This window comes from Dermochelys coriacea, chromosome 27 (assembly GCF_009764565.3).
Source record: "Dermochelys coriacea isolate rDerCor1 chromosome 27, rDerCor1.pri.v4, whole genome shotgun sequence".
Classification (NCBI taxonomy): domain Eukaryota; kingdom Metazoa; phylum Chordata; order Testudines; family Dermochelyidae; genus Dermochelys; species Dermochelys coriacea.
In genome coordinates, this window is record NC_050094.1 from 11,247,897 (window position 1) to 11,275,344 (window position 27,448).

The 27,448-nt window shown below is 51.3% G+C and overlaps 2 protein-coding genes across 2 annotated transcripts in view; one reads left to right on the forward strand and one right to left on the reverse strand.

Moving 5' to 3' along the window:
- The first annotated feature begins 347 nt into the window (after positions 1–347).
- Positions 348–6,869, forward strand: MRPL45 (mitochondrial ribosomal protein L45). The gene is made up of 8 exons (XM_038385493.2): positions 348–497; positions 1,241–1,442; positions 2,251–2,368; positions 3,352–3,450; positions 4,096–4,144; positions 4,821–4,970; positions 5,053–5,226; positions 6,143–6,869. The coding sequence occupies exons 1-8, from the start codon at positions 420–422 to the stop codon at positions 6,239–6,241; spliced, it is 969 nt and encodes a 322-aa protein (XP_038241421.1). The 5' UTR covers positions 348–419; the 3' UTR covers positions 6,242–6,869.
- A 2,823-nt stretch (positions 6,870–9,692) lies between these two features.
- Positions 9,693–27,448, reverse strand: part of GPR179 (G protein-coupled receptor 179) — a 39,825-nt gene continuing 22,069 nt past the window's right edge. The window contains exons 6-12 of the mRNA XM_038386000.2: positions 25,110–25,219; positions 23,297–23,535; positions 21,713–21,851; positions 19,807–19,912; positions 18,293–18,439; positions 12,366–16,807; positions 9,693–12,117 (exon numbers count right to left, since the gene is read on the reverse strand). Coding sequence (XP_038241928.1) covers positions 12,893–16,807; positions 18,293–18,439; positions 19,807–19,912; positions 21,713–21,851; positions 23,297–23,535; positions 25,110–25,219 — 4,656 coding nt within the window. The 3' untranslated portion in view covers positions 9,693–12,117; positions 12,366–12,892. The remainder of the gene's footprint in view (positions 12,118–12,365; positions 16,808–18,292; positions 18,440–19,806; positions 19,913–21,712; positions 21,852–23,296; positions 23,536–25,109; positions 25,220–27,448) is intronic.

Below are 27,448 nucleotides of genomic sequence, written 5' to 3' on the forward strand. Positions count from 1 at the left end.
TTATCCCCCTGCTTTTTAAACTACTTAACACTAAACAAAATAGTGAAGAGAAAGTCACTCTTCACCATGCATGCTGAGCTGGGGGGGCTCCCTCTCTCTTCCCCCCCTGCCCGTGCACGTTGAGCTGGGGGGGGGCTCCCTCTCTCTTCCCCCCCTGCCCGTGCACGTTGAGCTGGGGGGGGGCTCCCTCTCTCTTCCCCCCCTGCCCGTGCACGTTGAGCTGGGGGGGCTCCCTATCTCTTCTCCCCCCTGCCCGTGCACGCTGAGCTGGGGGGGGCTCCCTATCTCTTCTCCCCCCCCGCCCCCGTGCACGCTGAGCTGGGGGAGGGGAAATCAGGAAGCAGCCCGTGGAATTTTCCACTCCCGCCCCGGGCTCAGCACTGGCTCCGCCCCCTGTCCCTGGCGCCGTCCATCCCGTCATGCAATGCGGAGCCAAGATGGCGGCCCCCATGCAGCGGGGCTTGTGCCGGCTCCTGCCGCTCGGGCGGTGCCTGCAGGTGGAGCCGGCTGGGCGGGGGGTGCAGGGTTTGGGGCGCAGAGTGAGCCGGGGGGGGCCGCGGGGCTTGGGGGGTGACGCAGAGTGAGCCGGGGTCGGGGGGGCCGCGGGGCTTGGGGGGTGATGCAGAGTGAGCCGGGGTGGGGGGGGCTGCGGGGCTTGGGGGGTGACGCAGAGTGAGCCGGGATGGGGGGGCCGCGGGGCTTGGGGGGTGACGCAGAGTGAGCCGGGATGGGGGGACTGTGGGGCTTGGGGGGTGACGCAGAGTGAGCCGGGATGGGGGGGCTGCGGGGCTTGGGGGGTGACGCAGAGTGAGCCGGGGTGGGGGGGGCCGCGGGGCTTGGGGGGTGAAGCAGAGTGAGCCGGGGGGGGAGGCTGCGGGGCTTGGGGGGTGACGCAGAGTGAGCCGGGGTGGGGGGGGCCGCGGGGCTTGGAGGGTGACGCAGAGTGAGCCGGGGGGAGGGCTGTGGGGTTTGGGGGGATGCGGACTGAGGCTGGGGACTGAAGAACTTGGGGGTGTATAGTGAGCTGGGGAGGACTGTGAGGTTTGGGGTGATATAGAGTGAGTTGCGGGAAGGCTCTGGGGTTTCGAGAGGATACAGAGTGAGCCAGGGGGGTGTTTTGGGGGCATACAAATTGAGCTGGGGGGGAGGCTCTGTTGTTTGGGGGGGATGCCGAGTGAGCCGGGGGGTGAGGAGGTGGCTAGGAAGGCTGGGTGCTTGACTATCTGCCTCTTTTCTTCAGGGTGTAGAACCCATACTCAGTTCTACTAGACTGACTCGGACCTCGCTTCTGGTCCCAGTGAGAACAAAGAGACGGCACTTTGTCCCTCCTTCTGTCAATGCCAAGCATATGACTCAGGAGGAGCAGAAGCTGAAAGCCAGGGCTGCAGGCATTGTGATCCCTTATGAGCCCCCAGAACGCCCCATCCATCTTGCCTGCACAGGTAGGAACAGGATCAAAATGCTGTTGGTGTCTTCTAGGGGTGGGAGTTGGATGTGGGATAGAGGGAGAACTAATCCTAGGCAGAAGTGTGGGACCAGTAACCTAACAAATCTGGGACCTTTCTCAATCCTGTGCATTGGTTCAAAATGGGGCTGTTGCCTCTGATTACATTCACTGCCTGTTCGTGGAGAGCATAACCTTCATACTTAATTTCTATTTAGTGCTGCTGAATGGTGCCAGACTAATGGATCAGAGATGGGATAGATGATGCATGGCAAGCTTTCGTTTCCCCCACAGGAACGTGCCTTTCTGTGATCTGCAGGGACCGCCTCTAGGGTTGAGAGGGCAGTCCAGTCTCTCTGACCCGTTCAACCCCAATCTGCCACAAAGTGGGCCAGTTATTCCTGATTGTGGTGGTGGTTCTTGTGTTGTGGAACCTGGATTGAGACCCACCAAACACCTCTCACAGGGGCCACCCAAGAGCCAATAGATGGTAATAACTTTAGGTCCAAACCTGTGCTGTTTTGGGGCCAGTGCCCTAGCAGTGATTGGCTACTGTTGTTGATCCTCTGAGATTTTTAATCCCCATTGTACTTCTGTCCCTTCCTTTAGGTTTTGGGATAAAAACATATTTAGGGAATAAACAGGCAATCCAGTTTCCTACTTCTCCCTGACTGTCTAGTATTTCACCTGTTTGTTCTCTTGAGACTTTCATGTTTCATGAAGAACTTAACCTGTTGCCATGGTATCGATCTCTTCCTTTTCTCTCTCTCTCTCTCTCTCTCTCTCTCTCTCTCTCTCTAACACAGCTGGAATTTTTGACCCCTATGTGCCTCCTGAGGGTGATGCACGCTTGTCTTCTCTGTCAAAGGAGGGGCTGAAGCAAAGAGCGGAGCAGCTGAAGCAGAGTGCCGCTTCACAATTAGCGTATGTATCCTAGGCTTCCATTCAGGAGCTGCTTCGGTGTAGCAGCAATTCCACTGCAAAGCTTTGCTTGCAATTATAGGATGCTCAGTTTTTCCACCCGGCTCTTGCCTTATTGCTGTACTGTCCTATGTCAGTGCTGCTAACTTTGCTATTTCTGTGATACCATCAAAGACCCTTGGGGGGGCTGTGATTTATTCATCTGTGTTTTGTCCTCAAGGGACCGTGTCCGTGATGTGCTACCTCCTGATAGACGATGGCTAGACTCTCATTTGTTTGTGTTACACTTGTGTCCCTAATCCTCAGCTAAGATTGGTGCTGTACTTCGCTAGACATTGTGTAGACAGAGTAAGAGGCCGACACTGCCCTAGAGAACTTACAATCTAAATAGACAAGACAAAGGATAGGAGGAGAGAGGAAGTAGCATCATCCCCCTTTGGGGAACCAAGGTACAGGGATTAGATGACTTGCTCAAGGTTACAGAAGGGGGTCAGGGGCAGAGCTGAAAATTGAACCTCAAACTCTTGAGTTCCACTCCAGTAGCTTAATCACAAGGCTGTCCTTCCTCTCTTCTTCCCTTCCATGTCCATGGCCTCTGCTCACTTGCAAAGCCACCGATCGGAAACTTCAACATGAGTCTTTGCCATTGAGAGTGAGCGCGGGGCACCAGTTGCGGGGTGAATTGCCTGACTTTTGTTGCAATGTTAAGTGCTGTATGGTTGTTGGTTATTCTAGACCACATACTACACCCATGTAATAGCTTAAGTTGGGCACGAGGAGACTCTGCGTCATCAGGGAGTCCCTAATCAGTGACTCCGCAATGGAAAATGGGATTAAAGCAAGTGAAACTGTCTTGATCTTCTGGAGGATATGAGGGTTCTGAATTGCTCTTTGCTCGAGGGCACTATATTAGCTGTAAGCCATTGGACGCTGAGGGCGGCAGACCAGGTCCCATCATAAAGAATTTCTTATCCTTGTCTTTGCAGAATCCGGAAGGTAAAAGATTATGATCCTGACTTCAGCACTAGAACATTCCCGGAGAAGGCCCAGGAGATATTTATTGAAGCTCACAATTGCCTGACAAAGTAACAATTTTTCTTTCTGGGTGATGTGGTTTTTCAGGGCTTTCCCTTTGCCCTACTTATGTGCTATCTTCTTTCCTCCTCTCTTTTTAGTAGATCCTCTTTGTTTCTCAGGTGCTATGTATTTTCCTGCTGCTGCCTCCATGAATAGGAGGTGGTTGAGATACCACAGGCCAATACTCCTTTAATTCCAGCTGACAAGGACAGCAAGAAACAAGAGGTGGCAAATATATTTGGGGCCTGATTTCCAGATGTGTTGAGCATCTGCCGCTCTCACTGAAATCGGTGGAAACATGAATGCTCAGCACCTATGGAAATCAGGCCCCTGAGGGATTGTTTTGATCCTAAGTGTTAGAACGTCATGTTGATTTGCACCATTTTCCAGTGATAAGACAAAACACACTTCAAAATTGCATCTTGCTTAGTTACAGTTTTAACCACCAGTAAAACAGTTGAGACATATTTGGCTTCCCAAGGGAGTCCTGCTGTTAAATGTCATTGCCTGTGGGGCCTGGTTCCATTTGTGCTCTGTCCTTCATCTGAAATCCCTTTGCATTTTGCCAGTGGAACATGTGTGGGAAGCAGGGCTTCTTGGGTGTGTCTTTTCAGCACGTGCATCGGAGTAATGTGGTGTATTTCACTTTACAGTTTCAACAAGCAGAAACTTCACTCCCTGGTGACTGAACGCTGCTACCCGGTAAATATTTATCTGGAGTCAGCATGTCCTTTAGAAACCACGAACGGGCTGAACCATCAGTTGTCTCCTTTCTTTGTACTCCAAGAAATGAGGCAGAACACAAGTCAAGCTGGGAGTTAAGGACCAGGCACTTCATAGCATACAGTCCGTGTTTATCTCGGGGGCGGAATGGAAGTGTCTTGTAAACACATGAGTTTGGGATCTGACTGGAGCTGAAGGGATGCTGCTGTGTGCTACAGGACCAGAATTTGATCTACCTTTTAGAGAAAAATGAACATCATTTTTGTAGGATCTCCACCATGGGCTTGCTCCCCCCATTGGAGAGAATACCAGACTCCCCCGTTGATTTCGGTGGCTACAGAATCAGGCCCAAAGAGAGCTGTAGCTGCCCCTTTGGCTCTGCCACAGCAACTAACCGAGGGACCCTGTTTGAACAAAGGAAGTAAACAAAGCCACATTAATTTCTGTTGCCTTGGAAACATATGGGGAGGCCTAGTTCAGTTGAGAGCAACCTTGTTTTCATTTCCCTAAGATGCTGCTAAAACAGTGCTAAGGAAGAGTGTAAATTAAACCCTGTCTTTGAGTTCATGGATTCAGAGCGTCTCTCTCCCCTGAGTGCAGGAGCCTGTCGACCAATTCGTCTTCGTGTTGCTAAGTGACGTCATTTTCTCCCTAGGAAATGGTGCGTGGGAACAGATACAATACCATCCGCTGGAGCTTTGTGGAGTCGCTGGAGCCTCCCAGGGTGGTTCAGATTCGGTGCCCAGATATGGTGAACAAGGGCAACCTGTATGGACAGGTGACGGTCCGCATGCACACCCGGCAGGTATGGTCTCTTATCTGCGTGTTGTTGCACAGCCAGCCCTCGTTTGATGTCAGCATGACAGGTTTCATGGTTCTCCCTACAGACCTTGGCTATCTATGACCGGTTTGGGCGGCTGATGTACGGTGGGGAGCAGGTGCCGAAAGATGTCTTGGAGTATGTCGTATTTGAGAGGCACCTAGTCAACCCTTATGGCTCTTGGAGGGTACACGGCAAGATCGTGCCAGCCTGGGCTCCGCCAAAGGACCCTATTGTCAAGGTAACACATCTGAGAGCGGGCACTCACTCCTGCTTCATAGACCACATGATAAGTCTGCAAAACCACCCCCAAGTCCTGCGCTCAAAAGCTGCTCTTTCAAGATCTTGGCAGCTTCACTGCTGGTAGCATTTCTTACTTCTGCTAGAGGCTCTCTGGCGCATGCAGCAGCCCCTCTTGCCACTCTGTGTGATTCGGATATCGCCAAGTAGCTTTTACAACAATTCGGGCAAAGAATAATACGTGGGGCTAAATATAGTTGAGCCACAGCCTGGTGCAGCTGGTTGGAATGGGGACTAGGAGCTTTGGGGTTTGAATGGTGTGGGAGGCACAGGGAGAGGGATGGTCTTCTGCCTAAAGCACAGGAGATCTGAGTTTCTAGTCCTGGCTCTGCCACAGACATGCTATGTGTTCTCTAGTGAGTGACTTAACTTCCCCATCTGTAAAATGGGGGTAATGCTGACCAAATTTTGGGATGTTGGAAGGCTTAATCAGCTAAGGTTTGTAAAGCAGTTGAGGTCTTCAGCTGGAAGATGCTATCTACGCTGATTATTATTGGCCTGAGAGCTGATTGGTGGAGGAGGTCAACCTCTTTTGGCCATTTACACCCTCCGAGCTTGCTGGTGCTGCATGTGGCCAGGCAGAGACGTGCATGGGCTATTGCTGCTTTGCCAATCACCTGTTACAGCAAATAGGTTCCAGCTAAGGAAGGCTGGTGAGACGAGAGAAATGGCACGCATGTTCCCACCACACATGCACCATCTGGCCATCTTTCTGCTGGAGGGCTATGCAGTGCCATAACTCTGTGGTTGGTTTTGTCGCCTGGGAAGGTGTTTTTCTGTTAGCTCAGGGGCTTTCAGTACAGAGCTTCTCTGCAGTCTGTCCGATGGCAAGCTAATTCGGTGTCTTGCTCTCTCAGACGGTGATGGTCCCTGGCCCCATCCTGGACCCCTCGCAAGAATTTGATGAGATTCAGTATGAAATGCCAAAGTCCAAACAGACGCAGTGGTACAAATAACGGCAGATGGATGGGGCAGCGATAGCAGGTGAAAAAGCAATAGACCAGAGACGTGACTGCTCTTCGGTTGTGTGATCAGCATGACTGCAGGCCTCTATTTCAACTGAGCGGAGATGCCATCAGAGAAGTCTGTGCAGAGAAACTTACAACGAGCAGAATGCTGCCTGGCGTGGGTCGGCTCTTCCCCATACCACATGCCATCTAATGTGCTGCCTCTCAAACTGTATTGGTTTTGCTCTGGAGACCAGTAATCCCACATCTTCAGAATTGCTCATTAAGCAACCCTCAGTGCAGGGACTGATGTCCCTGCTTCATTGGCCAGAGGAATGTTTATGGGCGTGGAGTACCATCCTTTTCTTTTTTCCTTCCCCTAGTTTGCCTCGGTGGGTGGTGCCTACCCCTGGATTCTGTGATTCTGAGCCCCCTGTTCTCCTCCCTTGCTTGTGGCCCTATAGTCATAATAACAATCTGTGGGAGACGAGCGTCAAACTCTCCCGCTCGAATGTTGGAAACCAGGCTGTAAATTGCCGGCCACCCGTCTTGCACCCAGAAATGGGGAGCTCCCAGATGGGGTTGTAATACTGTGCCTGTAATGTAATAAAACTCCACGGGCTTGTTGACCCAGAAAGCTGTGTAAATTGCCATTTACAGCCCAAGAGTCAACAGGTTTTGCTGTCGATGCTTCTGGAAGGTTTTATCTGATTGCTGATCATAAAGATGGATGATAGTATATTACTGACAGTGGTTACAGGGGACGGGTTGGCAGGACATTTTTGTGCACTCACAACTTTTTGCAGCCCTGCTTTCCCAGTAGGACAGCTTGAGTCATCTGTTACCTTTGCCTCTCTCTTGTCTCCCTGTGAGAGAAGTAAAAGGCTCCCCACCAGCTCTGGGCTCCTCCCTCCCTCCTTGGGCTGTTCATGTAGCTCCTCCCTCCATTTTTGCTTTGAGTTGGCATTCTGCTTGCCAGGGCTGCTTTGGGGATCAGCATCCCCCTTGCTCTGCCTGTGTCTCGCTGCACTGGGGGAAGTGGTGTGAAGGTAGCAGAGCAGCCTGGCTGGGGCGTTCTGTTTAGTAAATAGAAACTGCCCTGTCACCCACCCTGGGAGAGTACCAAAGTAGGTTTCATGGCTTAAACCAGCTAAGTCTGCAGCGTCCTAGTTGGCTTTCCAAAGGAGAGGGTGATGAGCAAGTGACTTGAATGAGGTCACAAGATGCAGCACTAGCTAGAATACTGCTGGCTCCTAGTGCTCAGAGCAATCCCAGCATGGATGTAGCTGCATTTTGAAATTTACATACGTTTGCAGGTTGAGGAACGATGACCACACCTAATGGGAATACAGCGTTGTTAGAAAATTACCATGTCATATTTTACCTTGGCACTCGGTGGCAGGTGCTGTACCCTGCAGTCCATGCCCCAGAGAGCTTGCAACCTAAAGAAAGAGCCCAGTTTTGTTGGCTTAGAAATAGAAACATTTCTTAAAAATGCGTAAGTGCCCCTCCTGATTTCTCAGTGGAGTGCACCAAAAGCAGGAGACACTCCATTTTCTTCAGTCTACCAGGTTTTCCCAGAGTGTAGGGTTCGGAAAGTGCTTACACCACAGCTTACATGTTTGGTCTCTTGGGGGAGAAGCCAGTGGTGCTCTCTTGACCTGTCCTCAGACTCATTCGTTTTGCTCTTATTAACAATCCAGCTGTTCATGTTTTAGCAAATCCAGAACCCCTTGTATGCTACTTGGCTCTCTTCAGGAGGCCATGTGCAGTGGAATTTGAGAGCATTATTCCTTCTGCCTCAGAGAAGAGTTGATCTCATCTGTTCCATATGAAGCCTGTAGTAAGAGACTCTTTACTTATTCTTGCATAATTCTGAAATATCTCCTACGAGTGGAGCATTTCTAAAATCTCAGCCAAGGCCTTTCTCTCTCCATTGCAAGCAAAGCCAGCAATAGACCTCTTTAAGAATCCCTTTATTTTTTAACCCAAATCCCTCCTGCCTTTACCAAAAGAGCATCTTCTAAACAGAGCTTTTGGAGGATAGTCAACCCATGGGCTCAGGGCTTATAGGGAAATCTCTCTACAGCTCCACCACGTGCAGGCTGGGAGGGGAGCGGCTACCTAAGAAAAATCAGTTTCAGACAGTTGTCCGTTTTGAGACTGTGGTGACCAAAGCTGATGGTATAGTCCAGGGTTGGCCAACCTGTGGCTCCAGAGCTGCACGCGGCTCTTCAGAAGTTAATATGTGGTTGCTTACATAGGCATCGACTCTGGGGCTGGAGTTACAGGTGCCAACTTTCCAATGTGCCGGGGGAAGGGTGCTTACTGCTCAACCCCTGACTCTGCCCCCACTTCACCCCTTCCCCCAAGGTCCCTGCTCCTTCCTGCTCCCTTCCCTGAACCTGCCACGCCCTCACTCCTCCCTCCCCCCCCCGAGCCTCCTGCATGCCACTGGAGGCATGGGGAAGGATGGGGAGGCGCTGATCAGCAGGGCTGCTGGCAGGCGGCGGGGAGCTCATGGGGGGGCTGCTGACGTATTACTGTGGCTCTTTGGCAATGTACATGGGTAAATTCTGGCTCCTTCTCAGGCTCAGGTTGACCACCCCTGGTATAATCTGTATGATACAAAACCCAACCCAAGTGCCTTCCCTGCTCTTCCTCCCTGCTGGTTTTTAGTTAAGAATCTATAGCATGTGGGCTCTGAATGAAAGGTGCCCATTCCTCTCTTATGGGAGTTGTTGAACAGGTTTGTGCTCCTCAGGGGAAAGTCTGCGCTGGCCGTCAACTCTAACAGTGCAGTTAAACAGACCCTCCAAGTTCCACGTGTGTGCGCTGTAGTATCAGCTCTGCTGCCTTGGGGAAGCCTGTAGTGTTTCTTCCATTAACATATTATTTAGCACCTAGAGGCCCCAACCCAGCTGAAGGCTGCACTGTACAAACACTGTCTGTCCTGGAGTGCTTATAATCTATGTAGACAAGACAAAGGGTGAGGGGGAAGTGACTTACTCAAGGGTCCAGTGGCAGAGTCAGGGATAGCCCCCTGATCTCCAGTCCAATGCTCTACTCACTAGACAGTACTACCTCTCTCCAGTACCATGGTTTCTTGTACAGAGATAGACGCTTGCACCAAAGTGCCAGTCAAGGAGAAACACAGTTGCTTCCCTATGTGACCTTCCGCCCACTGGAGTCCATGCCTAGTGAAAGGACTGTGTTAAATACTGTATGGAAAGGGGTGGCCTGCAGTGAGGGATGGGTATGCAAAAGCTTCCCCTAACTGGAGGAACAGCGCTGGGGAAAGTTATGCAGACCAGCTTGTCAAGCGGTGCTCTGCTTGGGTCTATAATGAAATGAATGGTTCCGTAATCCTTACCCCTGAGCTGCAGCCTTGGCGACACCAGAGTCTTGAGAGAGAAGCGATGGGAAAACCCCAGCAATAAATCACAGCCAGTAGTTCTGCTTGTGGATATAGATAACTCTTTTTATTCTCTGTATGTACATTTTCTTACACAATCGGATGATCCCGTGTGACATTCAGCACTGAAACAGTCAAGTACGCTATACGGCATCGCAACTCCCTGCGGACACAGTGAAAGTAAAGGACAGGAGGGGAGAGGAGACAAATCCTGGGCCAAAGCCACGCGATGGGGGACGAAGCTAAAACATTCGCTTTTGCTGTCTCTGACCTCACTGCTCCCATCTGAACTGGACAGGTGGCAGAGGTGAGGAATACTGGAAAGCTACTGTCCCAAGCAGCCCTGACTCCTGGAGAGAAGGGGAAAGGGCCAAGATCAAGTTGGTAGAACTGGCATCTCTCTCTCAGCGCTTTCTCTGTCATGATCTCAGACCTATGCTACCTGGGCAGCGAACCACTGCTGGGCAGAGCTTGGAGCTGGGTGGGGACCTCTAAGGCTGGCCCTAGCTGTTCTCCCCCCGTTTCTCTCCTCGTGGGTAAAGCTTTCCTTTGTATTTCTCTTTCTGTCCATGGTCAATAATTGTCCCACGGTCAATCTGCCGCTGCCCATGTCAGGGACCGCGTTTCCTGCTGTGGAAAGTTCCAGGGCGAGGAAGTTGCGTGCACCTTCCGCTGTACAATTCCCACCTGTTTTAAGGAGAGGGGAGAGGTCATGGGGAGAACGGGGCACTGTCTAGAGCCAGGCACGGGGTGGGCAGGAGGCACTGCTGGCTTCCCAAACGCCCGTCTGCTGACGCACCTTGGTCCTTGACCAGCAGCACTTGTGCTCTCCTGACTAGGGCCTTAGGACCCGCTGCATTGATCTATGCTGCTCAGGCTCCCAGCATATGCCCTCCTCTACACAGGGGCCGTTTCTCGGGCTGCTGCAGCATTAGGCCTTTTGGGGACTGGGTTTCCAGCAGGCATAACGTCTCCCAACTCCACCCAAAAATGGGTGCAGGGTGGCGGGGGTGGGGTGGGGGACAGGACAATAAAGGCATCCAGGAAAACACACCTCTCTGTGTCATCTAAAAGTGAAGGCTTGCTATTCTTGACCGTGAAAACGAAAGTGATTACCCTTCCTGGGGAGGCTTGGTTGCCTTCTGGGCCAAGAAGTGGAATTGTAGCTCTAGGTGTGTTTGCACAGGATGTCATCACACAGACATGCACGGTAACTAGTAATGACAAAGTGCTTTGGAAAGTTAGTGGCATTTTTAGTTAAGACAATAAATACCCTTAAGTTGGAGTTCCCATGACAGCAGTGTAACAGTGCAGTGTATTTAGCTAGGTGCGTCGCAGGTACTGCGGTGACTGATCCCTGGGGCTCATTAATACCGAGGTTTCTAAAAGCGAAGCACTGGTGGGGGCCTGAAGGTTAGTATATTCCCCAGGAAGACATCCAGAGATTTGTGGCAAGAGAAAAGAGAATCACTGACTCACAAATAACATTCAGGCACTGAGCCAGCATCCCTGGAATGAAACAAAAATGGCTCGTTTCACATACATGGAATTCGTGTGACTGGTTCAGGGCCTCTGTGGGGAATTTAAAAGTAACTTAATCTGAAATCGAGGCAAGAGAGTGACCCGGGACTGGCGTGGAACATAAATAGCAGTTTGTTTATCTCAAGCTTCAAACTTGAGATAAGATTACTTGATTACTGGACTAGAGAACTAGATTACTGGAGTTACCCTTCACCAAAATGAAGGTGGCTGCGGCGTTCGACGAGTGATCAGTTGGGCTGTTGGCAATGACTTGAAAAGCATCTTCCCTTTTTTACTCAGCCTCATCTTTGCATTGACCCTGTCCCCATGTTCCACCTCACTATTCTGTTTCGTTCGGCTCTGCACAATAGGCTGTTCATTGACATGCAAGGTCCGAGCCTGTCAACTGCAGAAGTCTCTCACTACCTGTTGTCTTAAAATTTTAGACTCCAGTTGTGTGCCCAAAGTGCTGCTTATTACGCCAAACACAACTGTTTCCCTGTTGCCTAGTCCTCCCCTGTGTGTTATGTTTTCTCCACGGGCTAGCTCCCCTCTGTTAAGATTGGTAACTCTTTGGGGCAAGGAGTGCCTTGTCATTACAAACTCAGCGCTCGGCACAATGGAGTCTTGATCCTGACTGGGGCCTCCACCATAATACAAATGTTAAACAACAACAATAATTTGAAGGTGCTCAGCACCTTGCAGGAGGTGACCTTGGCAGGCTTAGGCCTGGGAGAGAGGGTCAGTGACTTGGGGAAAATACAAACTTCAATGTAAGTAGCTCAAGGGAGCAGCAAGTTTCCTCAGTTAGGCTAAGGATGAGCAGCATTTTGGGTGTAAGGCTTATCGACCCCTCATTAAGTTTGATTTATCCTCCTGTATGGGCCCATTGGTTGCACACCAAGGAGTTCCATGCACTTCCAGACTATCAGCTAACTGAGACATAGCTGTAAATAGAAAAGGAGTACTTGTGGCACCTTAGAGACTAACAAATTTATTAGAGCATAAGCTTTCGTGAGCTACAGCTCACTTCATCGGATGCATTTGGTGGTTTCCACCAAATGCATCCGATCAAGTGAGCTGTAGCTCACGAAAGCTTATGCTGTAATAAATTCGTTAGTCTCTAAGGTGCCACAAGTACTCCTTTTCTTTTTGCGAATACAGACTAACACGGCTGCTACTCTGATAGCTGTAAATGTAAACGGAGAATCATATGATGGACGCCAAGCACATCCCTCATTTCACCAGAGCTCGCAGCTTTTTTTGTTTATCGAGTTACAGTTCTAGATGAGGGCGTTGGACATATGGCTGGCGAAAGTGTGTGAGGCTGGCTTTGAGGATGGTCTTAACGCTGTCCAATACCACTGGTTTGACAAAGAGGACACAATGGAACCTCGCTATGTGTTGACAGACAAAGGATGGAATCTGCAGAGTATCACAGTTGACTTGGGTTTTCAGTGAAGGCAGAAAATTGCAACTGTCCCCTGACACGAGTGGCCCATAGAGAGTCCAAGTGTGGTTCATTTCCACTAACCGAGAGGATCAAGGATATTTGCGTCTGGGATTTTGTCACCCACGCCATCGACTATCAGTGTAGGGTTCAATCATGTCCTTAATCCAGGTTTGGTGGACACGCAGTAGGCTGCGCTAAGAATTGAAGCAGTCATTGGTTGAAGTCGCCTTCTTACCTCATCTGCATCCGTTTCCCACCCTTATGGAAAAAGCTACTCACAGTCCCATGGGCAGACATCTGATTTGGTTGGGCTGGGACCCCTGGTTTCCTCTCTCCATTTTTCTGCTGTTTTGCTTTTGGCTGGGGTGGCGTGGCTGGGACTGACGTCTCCCGCCTCCAGCCGACGCGCCTCTAAAGCTTTGCTGGTTTCTACATCTGCCATCATGCTGTGGGCTTTGCTGAAACCTCTCAGGGGCTTGGGGTCAGGCACGAGGCGATGCAGCAGCTTGTGTTCGGCCTGGACCATGGGTTTACTTTTTGATTTTTTTGGCTGGGCTGTTGGAGTTCCCATAACAGCTGTGCTGGCTGTTTCCATGGCCTGCTTTTCAGTCCGACTGGGCAAGGCTCCTTCGACGTCCCACGGACATATTTCTGCCTTCGAACTTTCTTTCTCAACTGTTTTTGGATCTAATCCTTCCCAAGGGCAAATATCGGACTTTTTGCTTTCAACGCTGTCAGATTTCCTCGATGAAATTTTGCCCGGGTCAGTTGTTATAGAGGAGTCCTCCCAGGGGCAGATGGACTGTCGCTGGCTGCTTCCCTTCTCCAGCATTTTAGATGGGATGTCTCCAGTTCCTCTTGAACCTGTCTCCTCCCCCGCACTTGTGTCCTGTCTTAATTTCCCTTTATCTGATGGAGCTTCAGACACTTCCCCAGGGCATATTTCAGCTTTAATGCTGGCTTCAACCTCCTTGCTTTCCCAAGGGCAAAAATCTGCTTTTTTGCTCTCCACACTGCCAGATTTTTTTGAAGGGCCTTTGAACGATTCAAAGTTTTTACTGTCCATTTTTACAGAGGATTCCTCCACACTCATGGTCTCCCAGGGGCAGATGGACTCTCGCTGGCTGATTCCCTTCTCCAGCATTTTAGATGGACTTGCTGCTGCTTTCGAGGTGATGCTCTGGTCGCTTTTGGAGAGACTAACTTTCTCCTGTGTTTCTTTCTCTGGTGGAGTCTCAGCCACCTCCCAGGGGCAGATTTCAGTTTTAACACTGGCTTCAACATCTGCATTTTCCCAGGGACAAACCTCTGCCTTCTTGCTTTCAACACTGTGCGATTTCTTTGAAGCAGCTTTATACAGATCTAGGCTTTTTGTAGCAGGCTTGATTGAGAGTTCCTCCATATCCATACTCTCCCAGGGGCAGACAGATTCTTGCTGGCTGCCCCCTGTCTCTAACTTCTTAGATGGCATATCTCCGGTCTCCCTTGAACTGACTGTGTAAGCTTCATTCCTATCCTGTTTTATTTTCCCTTTATCCGATGAAGATTCAGCTGCTTCCCAGGGGCAGATTTCCATTTGAATGCTGGTTTCAACCTCTGCACTTTCCCATGGACAAACCTCTGCCTTTTTGTTATCAGCATTGTCAGATTTCTTGGAGGAAACTTTAGATAGATCAAAACTTTTGGAAGCTGGTTTTATTGATGGGTCCTTCACATCCACGGTCTCCCAGGGGCAGATGGTTTCCCTCTGGCTGCTCCCCTTCTCCAGTGTTTTAGATGCACCTGTTGCTTTTGACCTCATGCTCTGATCCTCTTTGGAAGTCACACCAACTTTTCTTAATAAAGTTCCTTTCTCTGATGGCGCATCAGTCACCTCCCAGGGGTAGGTTTCAGCATTAACACTGGTTTCGACCTCCACTGTTTCCCACGGGCAAACCTCTGCCTTTCTGCTCTCAACGCTGTCAGATTTCTTTGAAGTTCCTTTAGGCAGATCAGTGTGTTTTGTGTCAGTTTTTGCTGACAGTTCCTCCATGTCCAAGCTCTCCCAGGGGCAGATGTCCTCTCGCTGGCTGCTTCCCTTCTCCAGTGTTTTGCCTGGACCTGCCGCTGCTTTCAGCGTGATGCTCTTGTCCCCTTTGGGAGCTCTGTCTTTACCCTGTTTCACTAGTGGAGCTTCAGTTGTGTCCACAGGGCATATTTCATTTTTGACGCTGGTTATAACCTCTGCAGTTTCCCAAGGGCATGCCTCGGGATTCTTGCCGTCCATCTTGGAGTGATGGGATGTTTTAGCCTCATCCATGCTCCATTGTTGCAGGGCTCCATCAGAATCTATGGTCTCCCAGGGACACACGGATTCCCACTGGCTCCTCACCCTCTCCAGCTTCCTACGTAAGGTGCCTCCTGTGTCTTTTGAACTCCTCCTTTCTGTTCTGCTGCTTGCTTTGGCTGGCGCTGACCCCTCTTGGGCACCATCTGCTTCTTCCACACTCACCTCCCATGGGCATATTTCAAACATTTTGCTGGCGCCTTTGTTTTGCTGGGGTGGGGTTGTATTCACCTCTTCCCAGGGGCAGATGGTGGCTTGTTTACTCATCTTCTGCCTGCTTTCCTCGGGACCTCTGGCTGCGGCCTCTTGCCTTGCCGTCCCGCCGATGGATAGTGTTGAGGTTTCCGCTAGTTTGGGCTTATCGCGTCCACTGCCAGCCTCTTTTTCTTTCTCTTTCTCCCTCTGGCTCCCCTCGTCCTCCTTCCTTCCTTTAACGCTGCCCTTCTCCCTTGCCCGGTTAAACGCTCTAATGGCTAACCCTAAGCTCTTGAGGGAGCTTTTCTGGGGGGAGATTTTAAGGCTTTGGGCTTTTGCCAGAGAGCGGTTTGGTTTCTCAGCACCTCCTGGTTTGCTCGGCTGGTCCTGCTGACTCTGATTGAAAACTTCCTCTTCCTCCTCTAGTTCCCACGGGCATATTTCCACAGCAAAGGAAGATCCAGACAGTAGCCTGCTGTTCCCAGGCGTGGACGGAGGTTGCACATTATCTTCTCCCCGCTCTGCCTTCTCTATCTTTCCAGCAAGCTCCTCCACCTCCCATGGACAGCTGTCGATCAGCGCACCTGTATCTTTGGAGCCCTGACTGGGAGCGTCTGTGGCAGGCCACGTGGGCTCCTGAGAGTCCCAGGGGGCAATCTCGCTCCTTTCGAGGCTGTGAGCCAAGCTTTGGTACCTGATAGGTGGTTGTGGCAGGGTTCTCTTGCTGGCAGGGGGCGCCCTCCCCGACAGGTGAGAGCTGTCAACACTGATGCTTTTTATCGGGGCATACGTGACGTGTTTCTGCACCTTGCTGTCTGGCGGGGTCACTTCCTCCTCCCAGGGGCAAACGGTGGCCCTGTCAAAGCTGTCTTGCAGGAAGGAGCTCACGGTCCCTTGGGCTACGTCGTTGCTCTGCAGCTGCTTCCCTTCCTCCGGAGCCTGCTCAGTGGCCTCCCCGGCATCCGCCCACCCTGAGGATTGCGTTTCAGGAGTGGAAGCTCCCTCCTTCCCCTTCCCCTCCTTTTCTCTAGCTTGTTCACAGCTGTCTTCCAAATACGCCCGGCTGGTCAACAGCAGGGCCTTCTCTCTGGCACTCATGAGGACGCTGAGGGATTTCTGCAAGGGGGAGGGTTTGGGGTGAAGGGGTTTCTTGTCCGCCAACAGGTTGTGAGCACTGGCAGACTTGTAGACGAGGGGGGCCGAGTCCAGGGAATCGCCGTTGGTTCTCTCGGAGGCTTTCTTGGCCAGCTTTTTCCTCATCAAGGTGTCTAGGAGAGGGGGTTCCTTGCAGACGCTGTCGTGCCTGGGGGGCGAGGAGCCCTTCTTGGTGTCCTGCACGTGGTCATAGGTGCTGTGGGACTTCCTCAGAGAGAAGGCTTTGTGTTTGGAGGAGTCATCTTTCACCTTCACGCTGGAGCTGCTGGAGTCCAGAAGCCTTCTTTTGTAGGAGCCAGAGTGACTCCCACCGCCACCCGTGCCGGAGCTCTCCTTGTCCTCTCTGCTGCACTGCCGAGACATGGACTCTGGTATCTCAGTGATGCGCCTCATAATGGAGCGGCCCAGGCCCTTCTTGGAGCTCCTCTTTTTCTGAAGATGAGGGTTGTTGGCGGTCATCTTCTTGGTTTTGTGGACCTCCAGCTGTGTGTAAAGCTTTTTTAATTCATCCTACACGTTGAGTGGAGTTTGGGAAGGCAGAGGAGAGAGGATAAAAAGAAAGGAGCACAGATAAATACATAAAAACCTCTTATTCAATCAAAGTTTAACACCACCACTTGGTTGGCTCGGCTTTGGAGCTAAAACCATAGGCCTCTGCTCCTTGAGTGAAAGGACCAGGTCTGTTAGCTTGGGAAATGGTAGCCAACCAGCTGGCCAGGCCTATGTTGGAAAACAGGTGCACGAGAAACCAGGGGGGAAGTTCAGAATCAAACTCTTTTGTTTTTCAGCCAACATCTTCAAATTTATTTTCATCTACAGAAAACAAATTTTCCACAGAAAACAAATCCATTTGCCGCCCAGCTCTAGCTATTCTCTGCAAGCCCAGGAATTAATCGCAAGACCGGTTGCTCCCGGGATGGGCTGACATGGAGGAGCACATGCCCTGGAGAGCTATACAGTCTCCCAACGTGAGATAAGAAATCTGATCCAATCAGGGATGAGTCATGTTGACTCAATTTCCCCTCCCCTCTCACCAGGGTGAGTTTCTAAGTCCCAATTTCCAGTCGTTGGGCTGATCGCGACATCGCAGAGCGAATCTTGATTAAACTGGATCATCCGGTCCTTTTGAGCGGTGTTTTTTCAGGGGTGGGACTTTCAGAAGGAGGTGCCCAAATCCCACCGGAAGGCTTCTCATGGCCTTTTGCGCCTATGAACCTCTGAAATGTACGTCAGCCTCTGGGTTCATTTTCCTTTTGATCAGGGGTGTAAAAATAGATTTCCTACAGGAGATTTGTCTGGAAAGTAAGGGAGGGCGGTGGTGAGGGGGTTTGGATTGAGCTGGGATACGGCCATCCATTGTACCAGCTCCATCTGTTCATCCAGGATTTTTAAACCCTTGATTAATAATAAAGAGCCCAAGGTGCTGGGCACCCACAGCGGCTGCTGAAGCCAAGTGGCACTGCAGGTGCTCTGGGAAACCAGACTCCTCATTGCTAGCCCTTAAAGGTACAAAGGAAAAACCTTCCACTTGTGACCCGCTGCAGCGGTGTGTGCCTGGGTCTTCACCAAGGCAGACAGAACCAACAGGCCTGTGGGGTGACTCCTGTGAGTAGGGCTGACAGATCAGGCCCGGAGAAAGCTGTGAACTTGGCACACCCCCACCCCCCATTTCAATTGAGTGTTGACTCTGGAGACTAACAATTACACTGTAGAGGTCAGCCTTATTAACTACTTTGCTACTGACGGTCCCACATCCTCCATTGCTGCTGGAGGATGGGTGAAGCAGCCCCTTCTTCCACCCCCTGACCCATGATCGCGGAGGGATGTCACCCCTCACTCGAGGAAGGAAGGGAGATCCACGAAAGCCCCAGGGCAGGCATAACCCTCGCCACCCCTTTTTTGTTTGCTTCAGGAGAAAGACTGCAAAAGGCAACTCTTACTCTGCACAGTCCTGTATAGCTAGCGTCAAAAGAAGGTCCTGAGTGTGCCACCCACCCGAATGTCATCGGGGTCAAGACTGTGCTCGCTCCATGCCGACGTGATGCTGTTGTTCAGGTAGGAGCCTGAGCGCCGCATGTCCAGCTCGTCCTCGTAGACCTCCGCCGCGATCTCCTCCCGCAGGGGCGATTTGGCATGCAAGAACTGGGGGAAGAAAGCAGTGGCAGGGGTTGAAGCCCTTGCTGCTTGCAGGCTGGGGTTGTCAGGGCAGCCTAGGAAGTTTGGCCCGCAAATGCACCTATCTCCTCTTGGACGCCTTTGCAAAACCCGATGCCATCTCACCTTTTTCTCCTTAATGGCCTAGGGCATGTCTTCGCTGCAGAGTTATACCTGGAGCGTCACCCCTCGCTCAAGTCCCAGCCACACACGCGAACTCTTCTGAGCGCAGTGGGGCTATTGACATCAGTTACTCGGCCTTAGAGAGGGAATAGGCTACCGATCGAGTGAGCGAAATTCAGCTGCTAACACGGCCTCTCTGTAATGTGGTCGCGGGCTAGCTCCATTTTGACTGCTGCTGCTCCTCCAATGCCTTCCCGCCATTCCCCCTGTGTGCCCCAGAAAGGACAGAAAAGTTGCCCTGCAATTGAGCAGGAAAGAATTTGTAGAGTGGCTCAGCCTGCTGACTCCCAAAGACACCCAAGATACGCCCCCCGCGGGAGCATGCGCAAGGCCGGTGTGGACACAGCCGCTGGGGTGCTGTCATGTGGCCTCGCTCAACTTGAGAGAAGCAACCTGGGTGTAGATAACTGTAGTGACCTCTGCAGTGAAGACAGATGCCTCCTGTCACCCGCCTGGGCCGAGCCTGCAGTAGAACATAGACCCTTTCTTCACTGCAGCTTTGCACCAGTTAACCGGCATGGTTGGCGCTAAACCCCTCAGTCACTCAGATACTAGCCAGGGCAGCTAATGGTGCGTCACCCCTGCTGGAGGCCTTGGTACCCTGTTTTTTGGCAGCACCCTTGAATGGTACCTTAGTGACTGGTTTGGCTGGCCCCCTTCCTCCCAGCTCTCTGTGCAGTGGGATAACCCAGAATACATTGCTCACCACTGCAATACATGCAAGCCCTCAAGATACTATCTACCCCTCTGCCAGCTCTGCACCCCAGCCCTGGGCATAGGGGGCACTGCTGGGCAGGCTGGAGGAGGGAAGGGGAGTAACAGGGACTGACCTGTCACCCTGCAAAGCCCCATGGGGCAGTCTTTGCTGCACCATCTCCTATGCTTTCTGAATCAGGGAGGTACAATTGCCCCCCTGTTGTCTCAGTCCATCCAAGGACAAATCTGCCCCTCTATTTCCAATGCTGCAGTATCTGCAAGTGGTTATCCCTTGAGGGCCAGTCAGTTCATGAGGAGCGCAGGCAGGCTGTTTAGCTTGTTAGGGATGGCTCTGGATACTTGTAAAGGCTTTAAAAAGGGAAATCTACCCCAAAGGTAACTGGGAAGGGAAATCAGGATTGTGTTTTCAGCCTCCGGGAGAGCAATGCTGGGGGAAGAGGCCGGAGGCAGGTTACCTTTGGGATGAAGAGCAGTGCCAGTGTCATGGTGATGGTGACATGCGTGTGAATAAAGAACAGCAGCAGCGTCCAGTCGGGATGCAGCGAGGGAACCATCACGAACCTAGACGAGGGTGAGGGGAGAGGTAATTTACAGAGGGCTGGACTTGGTCTTTCTTCCCCATGGCCTTGGGGAATAAAATCTTACCCGCACATTTGCAAAAGGGGCTGGGGGCTAAAGGCCCAGTGACGGCAGCTGGGAAGTTTCCCATGCACTCTATTGGACTTTGGATCCGGACCAAGAGAGGCACCGCATAAAAGCTTTGGGCCAGATCCCTTTTGCTCTGCCCCTTCCTTGTGCAGCCAGTGACAATGCCTTTATTCAGGAGCCTGATTCACCTCTCCTGGCCCCTGGTGTAAGTCAGCAGTAGCTCCACTGACGCCAGTGGCTTTACATGGATGTAACACAGCTGGGGGGTGGGAAATCCATCCCAATGGGAGTTTGGCCTGAGAAAAGCCTGATTAAAAACAAAAAAAGTCCCCAGCATTTGGCCTGTCTAATTAAATTATCCCACCGCTTCACTGGGCAAGGCGGGGGTGCTGTCCCAAAATATTCAGGTGATGTCCCCAAAACAAGAACCCCTCCCCAGCAGTTGCTTGCTGTCCTGCTAGTTGGTGCATATGTACACTCTGCATTTACCTGTTAGAATAACCCCTCGCTCTTATCTAGCGCCGTTCATCTGTAGGTCTCAAAGCGCTTTACAAAGGTTGGTCCCGTTATCCCCATTTTACAGATGGGGAAACTGAGGCATGGAGAAAGGCTGTGACTTGCTGAACATCACCCAACAAACCAGTTGCAGAGCCAGGAATAGAAGCCAGGTTTCCAGGGCGCTATCCTTTAGGCAACGGACCGGGGTGCTACCGTTTAGGCAACAGTCCGGGGCGCTACCCTTTAGGCAACGCTGCCGGTCTCCTTCAGTACTAACACTCTCAGGAGTGGACCTTTCTAGCTTTACCAAGGTGGTAAGTATTATTCTCCACAATGCGCTGCTGGGGGTGGGAAACTGAGGCTCCGAGTGGTTAAAGTGACACGCCTTATGTGAGACAGAGAGTCAGTGACTAGAACCCAGGATTTCTTGGACTTCCACTCTCCTCCTCTAGCCTCTGAATGACTCTCCCTCCTGCTGGGAGCGGAACCCAGACATCCTGAACCCCATCCTCTGCTCTAAGCACTAGGCCCCATTGTGGAGCGTTTAGCACCCTGGGTTGGTGGGACAGTGCAGGGAGTGTCACGGTCCTGTTGTACGCCATTGGGGATCTCACTCTGCAGTGCTGGTTCGGGCGCTGGGGATCTTGCTCGTGCTGGGAGATCAGAAAAGGGAGGAGGAAAGAGCTGCCTGTTGAGGTGACCTGGTTTTGAATGAGCTCAAGTTGCCACTTGCACTTGACCTGCCCCCGTGACTGACATCTACAGCACAAAGAAAAGGAGTATTTGTGGCACCTTAGAGACTAACAAATTTATTTGAGCGTAAGCTTTCGTGAGCTACAGCTCACTTCATCGGATGCATTCAGTGGAAAATACAGTGAGGAGAATGCATCCGATGAAATGAGCTGTAGCTCACGAAAGCTTATACTCAAATAAATTTGTTAGTCTCTAAGGTGCCACTAATACTCCTTTTCTTTTTGCGAATACAGACTAACACGGCTGCTACTCTGAAATCTACAGCACAAGACTCAGCGGGTGTGCAAAATCTAGGCCCAGCCCTGGCAGGAGAGAGGGGCAGGATTGTGTTTGATGCTGACATGTGAGTCTCCAGCTCCTTTTCTGTCTGAATTGGACTGAGCTGTGGGGCACCCAGGGTAGAGAGAGCACCAGGTCCTGCAGCCAAAGGGAACCTCTGGCTGGGTGATTCCCCATCCCCACCTGACAACGTGGAAGGCTGCAGAGATGATCATCTCATTGTGCAGGGCGATGCCCATGTAGCGAGGTTCATGGAAGGCAGAGGGCACCGTCCGGGTGGCATAGCACAAGAAGCTGCCCCAGAATAAGAAGAGCATCTCAGCTGGCAGGAGAAAAAGAGAGATGAGCAATAAAGGCCAGGGCCCGTTTCTCTAGGACATTCATTTTTTATATCGAGACACTGTGGTCCATGGAGCTCAGGTGCCAGCCGGTTGATGGTCTAGTTAAGGCGAGCTAGCTGGCATGAACTCTCTGTTAGGAGGGCAGCCTTCTTCCATGCCCATCCTCCAAGCACTTCTCTCTGCCTAAAGCCAGAATGGCCTGTATGCCGCAAGCCCAGATTGATTACGGGGTAGGATCACTGTGGTTTTGAAGGCAGTGTTGTGATCCCCAGAACCATGGCACATTATTAGAGTCGTCAGGACCAGGATGGGAAAGAGGGGTAGCCCCAGAGACCTGACTGGATATCCCCTCTATTTTGTTTTATTTGCCTCTCTCTGCATCTGTGGACATATACCCGCAAGAGAGAACGGGAGGGGAAGCCTATGTGTGTGGATTGTGCTATAAGTCCAATAGCATCCCCGACTTTGCTTCTGCCGCAGATCCCAGACATTGTGCCTTTGAGCACGTGTCTCCCCATCAGTGGCCGCTGTGGGACATCCCCAGGTTGCCCAGGTAGGTGCGGGAGCCTGAAAGGAGGCCTGCTGCAGCACTTCCACAGCGCAGCGGGTGGAGTGGAGGACCAACAGCAGAGGGTTCTCCCATGAGGCCGTCTCAGTGCTAAAGCGAGGCCTTTCGTTATTAGCCAGGCGCATTTCCAGGAGCCATTCTGCCCCTCCTTGCCACGAGCCAGGCTCTGCCACTCTCGCTCCTCTCAGGTGGTACCTTAAAGCAGGAATAATCCCGCTGATGTCAATGAGGCCACTTGGGGAGCAGGGTAAGCTTCAGTATAAAAACCCGGCCCCGTGTGGTTACATTGAACCTGCTTGTGGCTTTCCTGTCTCCTCGCTGAGAATTGCTCTGTGCCAGAACGGGTCACAGTGCGTATGTCTACACTGTACACTAAGCTTGGGTTCTGACTCAGGTTTGAGCCCAAACCTCCACTTCTGTCCACATACAAATCAGTCTGACCCAGGTCAGCAAGCACTCAGGACCCAAGTCCTAGGACCCTGCTAGGTGGATGGCTCAGAGCCCAAGCCCTGCTGAGACTTAGGTCCAAGCCCTGTGGTTCTGCAATGTGGACACAGTTCAAGCCACAGACTCGAGTCAGAAGAACGTGTTAGCAGGCTGTGAGACCCAGGTCCATCAATTGTAAACCCAGGTTTACACTGCAAGGTGGACTCTCAAGCGTGGGATTGGAAACATCAAGTCCACAAGCCTGGGTCCTACAGACAAGCCCACTGAGTCTCTTTAAGCATCCTGCCCCCTTTGGGAGCTCTGTGTCCTTAGACCTTTGTAGACTCTGGTACAATGACATCTCTGGGCAAACTGAAGGCCCCCTCCCCTCCCTCTCTTGTGATGTCCAAAGCTTCGGACGCAGGGTCTCACCCACAACCATCATGTAGTCCCACCGGTCATGGTCGCAGATGTAGAACTGAAGCCCCTTGGCAGTCTGGGAGCGGATCACCAGCGGGATGTTCTTATCGATGTTCTCCAACATCCCCACCGTCCAGGCGGCCAGGAACCAGAGCACCAAGAGCAGGATCAGCCCCAGCATCTTCAGCACCCGCCCGCTGGTCATGTAGGGCATTCGCTGGGCTGAGCGGGAGAGGAACACCTTCAGGACCCTGCGTAACAGAGAGGGAGGAGGTGACTCTAGCATCCCCGTGGGTCTTTCCTTCGATGGCCAGCTGATGGCAGACTTAGGACATCATGGGGTCCCTTTGTGCCGGGTGGGTTTTAACCTGAGCGCTTTGGAGTCTCATTGCATCTTGTCTGCACTGTTGCACCGCTAAAGGAAAAGCCCACCTGATAGAAGGGTATTAAAATATTAATTATATCAGGTCCAAAGCCATGCAGGTAACTGCAAACTAGCACGAGGCCGAGAGTTCAACAGCGAGATTGTAAACCCCTTGGGTGGGAGTACTGTCTCTTTGTCCTGTGTTTGTACAGCACCTGTTGGGGGCCAGGCGGCTCTTGGGTGCTACGATAATACAAATAATTAATCATAATAAACAAAATGACCCCCGCTTGTATGGAGCAAGTTCTGCCCGTATGCCTATAGACCGACATTGGCCTGGGTGAATTATAGTTTTTAATTGAGTTTGGATGTTAGCATGTGTGATAAGCCCAAAGCACGTGACCCAAAAGAAGGAGATCCTGAGAAAGTTGGGTTGTTTGTGTTGGATCTGTGTGAATCTTCCCATACCAGCAGGAGCTTATTTAAAGTTTGGGTTGAGGCAAGAAAAAGAAAAATACGGTTAATTGGGTACCAGGGGCAGTAAATAATTGGTGATATAGGTTTGTTTAATTTATTATAAAGAACTGCTTAGGAAGAAATATGGCAAAAAGACAAGAAGAAAAGCTTAAAAAGGGGGTCCCAGCCCTTAATCTTGTCTTAACCGGGCCTGTGGACAGGGTTCAGCTCTTATCTGCCTCATTTGGCTTTAGCTAAGGTCCAGCATCTGACAATGACATCTCTTGTTTATTATAGTGTAGACAAGGCAAGGGTTTTAGGGGTTTCTTTGTCACAGCTGTTACCTTCCACTATAGCATGACTGCAGGGAGGCCAGGATCTCCCGAGCCTGAGCCAGTCGTGAGTTTCTGACCAATGCTCATTGTTGGTAGGCTATCGAGTGTAAGTGCGTATATGCTTGTATTTGTGATTTGGATGTAATCGACGCCAAGTGGCTTTTGGACTTGTGTGGCAGCTGAGCTGTGGTAAAACTTAGTACATGTGTTAGGGAAATTATTTCCAGTTCTACTCCTCACTGGAACAATTTACCAAGGATCGGGGGGAGGGATACCTCAGTGGTTTGAGCATTGGCCTGCTAAACCCAGGGTTGTGAGTTCATTCTTTGAGGGGGTCATTTAGGGATCTGGAGCAAAAATTGGGGATTGGTCCTGCTTTGAGCAGGGGCTTGGACAAGATGACCTCCTGAGGTCCCTTCCAACCCTGATATTCTATGATCAGAGTGGATTCTCCATCCCTGGCCATTTTAAAATCAAGACTGGATTTTTTTCGTAAAGCTCTGCTCTAGGAATTATTTCTGGGGCAGTCCTGGGGCCTGTGTCAGATGGGAGATGAGACTGGTTGTTCACAATGGTCCCCGTTTGGCTTTGGACTCTGTGAAACAGCTGCTGGTGGGAGGGCTTGTAGAAGGAGGTGCTGTCTGATGGGTCATTGCCCTGGCTGCGTTACCTGTAGAGCTTGAGGGTGATGGTCCCATAGACGATGGCAAATCCAAGCATGCGCACCCAGCGCAGGATGATGCAGCGGAAAATGCTCGGCTTGAAGTACAGGATAAACACCTGGACAGAAAGGCGAGAGGGGGTGACTCCGGGGCAGCTCAGATCTCTGTTTGGGGAAGCTGGGAGGGCCTTACTTGCTGCTCCGACTTCCCCAGCTCAACCTGCATCTGAGATTTGGGTCCCAGTTCTCGTTTGCACTTGTGGACCTTTGAGGCTGCTCTGGCAGCATTTTGGGGCATTATAATGGATGCCAGTGATGTTAATAGCCACATTGAGGCTCCGGGATGCTGCCAGTGCAGTGGAAAAAGAGATTTGGGCTCATCTAGACTCAGACAAAAGTTGTGTTGTTGGATTAGGTTAGCCACCAAGTTCTAACAAAACATCTTTTATCTTCGTCTAGACAGAGCCTTAGTGTAAATGTGAATTAGGCCCGACGTCTGCTGTGCAGTGTTGTGCGTCAGAACCCTAGCGTGATTCACAGAAGGGACTGGATGTTTATGCGGATAATGGGAATTCTACAGCTAGCAAATACTAACCAAAGTCAGCAATAGTTTAAAAGAGGCATAAACCCTCTGGCTTCTGAGCATGAGCCCCCCTCTGGCAATTCCTACCCCCTCAGGTGGAAACCTCCCCTAGGGGTAGACGATTCCATAAGTGCAGGGTTTCTTGCACCTGCCTTTGAAGCAGCTGGTCCTGGCCACTTGTGGAGACTGTTGTGACATAAGAACGGTCATGTTAGGTCAGACCAAAGGTCCATCTAGCCCAGTATCCTGTCTTCTGACAGCGCTAGTGCCAGGTGCCCGAGAGGGAATGAACAGAACAGGAGATCATGAAGTGATCCATCCTCTGTCACCCAATCCCAGCTTCTGGCAGACAGAAGCTAGGGACACCATCCCTGCCCATCCTGCCTAATAGCCATTGATGGACCTGTCCTCCATGAACTTATCTAGTTCTTTTTTGAACCCTGTTATAGTCTTGGCCTTCACAACCTCCTCTGGCAAAGCATTCTGCAGGTTGACTGTGTGTTGTGTGAAGAAATACTTCCTTTTGTTTGTTTTAAACCTGCTGCCTGTTAATTTCATTGGGTGACCCCGAATTTTCGTATGGCAATTCCCGTGTCCCTTGTGTCTCCTTCTTGTGCCCGGGTGCACGCGCGCACTGATGTTGCCTCCTACAGGTTGCAGACCTCCCATGGTATTACACCTCCGACTACTGCAACAAGTACTCCTTTTGCTTCAGTGGAAGAGGCCCCTCTTTTTGTGCCTTCTAGTTGCATTCCCTGTGTGTCTGTATGTAGTTGATGTCTGTATGTGGCATCTGCAGACAGGGAAACTGAGGCCCAAGAAGATCAAGTGATCTCCCCTAGGCCACAAAATGATTCACAGCAGGAGTCAAATTGAAAACACAGGGTGCCTGGCTCCCAGTCCTCTGCTCAGGGCACTAGGACAAATGTTGTTTCTCTAGTGGAACGTAAACTGGCTAGCAAGACATAGTATGATGGGCAGCAGCTGGACACTACAGTGATGTGCAGTCCATAAGCACCAAAAATTCAAATAGATTGTGGGTGACAAATTTGCAAATTCAGCTAACTCCCCTCTGCCCCCTTTTGTGGGAGCGAGGGAATGTATGTGAGAGAAATTTGCTGAAAAACCTGAAGATCAGTTACTTTGGAAAAGACTCGTTCCCCTTCCCTGGTGCTTTCTTGAAGGCAGAAGCTGTAAATCTTGCAGGACAGAGAGAGGATTTAGATCATTTAATTTAATTCCAGTGGTCAAAAAAGGGATTTGAGTTCTTGAGAAGGATGATTCCACAGGAGCTGGTGTCCGGGACAGCAAAATTAGCCATCAGCTCAGTTGCCCTCACGCCCTGTTTGATGGCAGATATCTCGCTGCTCCTGGCCTGGAGGAGGAACCCAGGATCCTGGAGGGAGTCCTTCCAGGAGAGCAAATGGAGAGTGAGCTGCACTCTCCATCTGCCTTTTGTGCACCCTAGGCTGCTTCCTGTCCCTCCTGCCATGAAGGGAGGAGGTTGATCCTGGGGGTTCTGGAAGTGCTGGGGCTCCTCTCGTCCCCCCACCCCCAGGCAGGGGCACTGTGACCTATCCCAGGAGCTGGGGTACCCTGTGATTAGCTTTGAGCTGCGCCCACGTAGGTGGGGAGAAAGGCAGTTTGGCTGGATCACACCCAGCTCTCCTGGGAGAAGAACATCAGGAACACACAGGGCTGGAATTCCTTCGACCTAGCTACTGCCTTTCAGGGAGGTGGCTTCTCCCATCAGTGTAGATTGTGT